General features: G+C 45.1%; 1 protein-coding gene across 1 annotated transcript; it reads right to left on the bottom strand.

Annotated features, from left to right (window-relative positions):
- Positions 1-489: 489 nt before the first annotated feature.
- On the bottom strand, positions 490-1191 carry LOC113936855 (60S ribosomal protein L10-like). The gene has a single exon (XM_027620374.2). It carries the CDS (start codon positions 1189-1191, stop codon positions 490-492), a length of 702 nt encoding a protein of 233 aa, XP_027476175.2.
- Positions 1192-2357: the final 1166 nt, after the last annotated feature.

Below are 2357 nucleotides of genomic sequence, written 5' to 3'. Positions count from 1 at the left end.
TCTTTAAAAAAATTTTTTTAAAGATTATTTATTTATTTATTTGGCAGAGACACAGCGAGAGAGGGAACACAAGCAAGGGGAGCGGGAGAGGGAGATGCAGCCTTCCCACTGAGCAGGGAGCCCGATGCGGGGCTCGATCCTAGGACCCTGGAATCACGACCTGAGCCGAAGGCAGATGCTTAACGATGGAGCCACCCAGGCTCCCCAGTAAATAAAATCTTCAAAAAAATTAAGGTTTAGACATTTAGGAACTGGTACTTGTTATTATTATTATTTTTAAAGATTTTATTTATTTGAGAGAGAGAAAGAGAGAGAGAGCACATGAGGGGGGGAGGGTCAGAGAGAGAAGCAGACTCCCTGCTAAGCAGGGAGCCGGATGCAGGACTCGATCCTGGGACTCCAGGATCATGACCTGAGCCAAAGGCAGTCGCTTAAACAACTGAGCCACCCAGGCGCCCTTGTTATTATAATTTTTGCAAGAACTAGGATTTATTGGCTGGCGTGAATAAGGAGGGGGCAGTGCCGAGGTTCGCATGAGGACAGAGCCCGCCATCTGTCCACGGGGGCAATGATTAGGGACGTTTTTGACCCACAGCCATCTGGGATGAGCTGCTTTTCAGCCACTATGTCTTCAAATTCATCCGCATTAAACTTAGTAAAGCCCCACTTCTTGGAAATGTGGATCTTCTGGCGGCCAGAGAACTTGCCCTTGGGCCTGTGTAGGGCCTCAATCACATGCTCCTTGTTCGACAGCTTTCTAGAAATGGAGTTGATGACTTGGCCAATGTGGACCCTGGCCACTGTGCCCTGGGGCTTTCCAAAGGCACCCTGCATACCTGTCTGGAGCCTGTCAGCCCCAGCACAGGACAACATCTTGTTGATATGGATGCCGTGGAAGGGGTAGAGCCACACTTCGATGTGAAAAATATCTTTGCCACAGTTGTTCACCACGTACTTGCGGGCACAAACTCGGGCAGTTTCCGTGGCTTCAGAGGAAGGCTGCTCATATTCATCTCGCACCATGTGGCCACATGGTGGGAACTCATTCACTTTTGCCTTCTTCCGCCCCAGGTCAAAGATGTGGATCTTGGCGTCAGGGGCACCTCTGCAGAAGGAAGACTCTGGATACGACTTGTTCCTATTGGTACTATTCTTACAATAGTGGTAACAGCTGGTGGGGACATGGCCCATGGAGACACCAGGATCTTCAGTGGCAGGAAGGAAAAGAGAAGAACTGGTACCATTTGATAAAATCACATTATTTCTATATATGTTATTTATTTATTTGAGAGAGAGAGAGAGAGAGAGCACAAGAGAGCAGGGTGAGGGGAAGAGGGAGCAGATTCCCCCCTGAGCAGGGATCCAGACTTGGGGCTTCATCCAGGACCCTGGGGTCATGACCTGAGCTGAAGGCAGACGCTTAAATGACTGAGCCACCCAGGCACCCCCAAAATCACATTATTTCCCAGCAGTTCAGTTTCCTCACTTATGGTTTAGAGTGATGATCGGGTGAGGTAATACACAAAAAATAGTAAATAAACATACATAAATAATATATAAAAATTCTATATACAGTCTAGTACTTTGCAAAATGTTGATGTTATGCTTCATTTTTTTCATCAACATGAGGTTCTGCCAATAGGTAACACAGAAAAGACAAGCCTCACAAATATTCAGCATCTAAGGAACAAAAAAACCAAAATTATTAATTCCATACTGCAGTCAATAAACATCTACGGGCTGTAGTAGTATATTTGGTAATATGAGTACATGGTGAATGGTGTCATATCTGTGTATGCACATGCATTTTTGTATGTCGAGCAGAATAACAAAGAGGGCAGTTAGCGGTTCTTTGTGTCACTGGCTGAAACGTGAAAAGTTGTGTGGTTTTTTGGTTGTTTTAACATGTATTCTCACTTTATTAAATCTTACTATCCGCCCCTAGAGCTACCACAAATGCAGCAAATCCCTATTTGCATCGTTTTAGTAACACACCAAAGAAAACACTGTTCGCAAAACCACCCATGTATCTCCAAGCTTCAAGCTTCATCCAAGTAGCATGGATCCCTTAGGCCTCGGGCAGGCAGCTTCTCCTGGACAGATTCTAATGGTTTTCTTTTTATCTTCCACTGTTCATAATCTGGAAGGTCAGGTTTAATAGGACCATGTTCACGTCCATGTCCATGGGCCATGTCTGAGAGCAATCTGACCTCTCAAGATGTTCCGTATACAACCCTCCAGCCAAAGCCAAATGGAAATGCTGGAATGTGAAGAGTTTATGGGATATCCAAGAACTATGGGACACAATCTGTCTCTAAAAGTCAATATGTTCCTTTTTTACTTCCTTACAACTTTGT

Source organism: Zalophus californianus, chromosome 9, assembly GCF_009762305.2.
Source record: "Zalophus californianus isolate mZalCal1 chromosome 9, mZalCal1.pri.v2, whole genome shotgun sequence".
In the NCBI taxonomy this organism is placed as follows: Eukaryota; Metazoa; Chordata; class Mammalia; order Carnivora; family Otariidae; genus Zalophus; species Zalophus californianus.
The sequence above is the reverse complement of the archived record's forward strand: the minus strand, read 5'-3'. Positions and strand labels throughout refer to the sequence as shown.

Coding starts and splice junctions, on each gene's coding strand:
- LOC113936855 (XM_027620374.2), bottom strand. CDS start 1,191: ATGGGCCATGTCCCCACCAGCTGTTACCACTATTGTAAGAATAGTACC.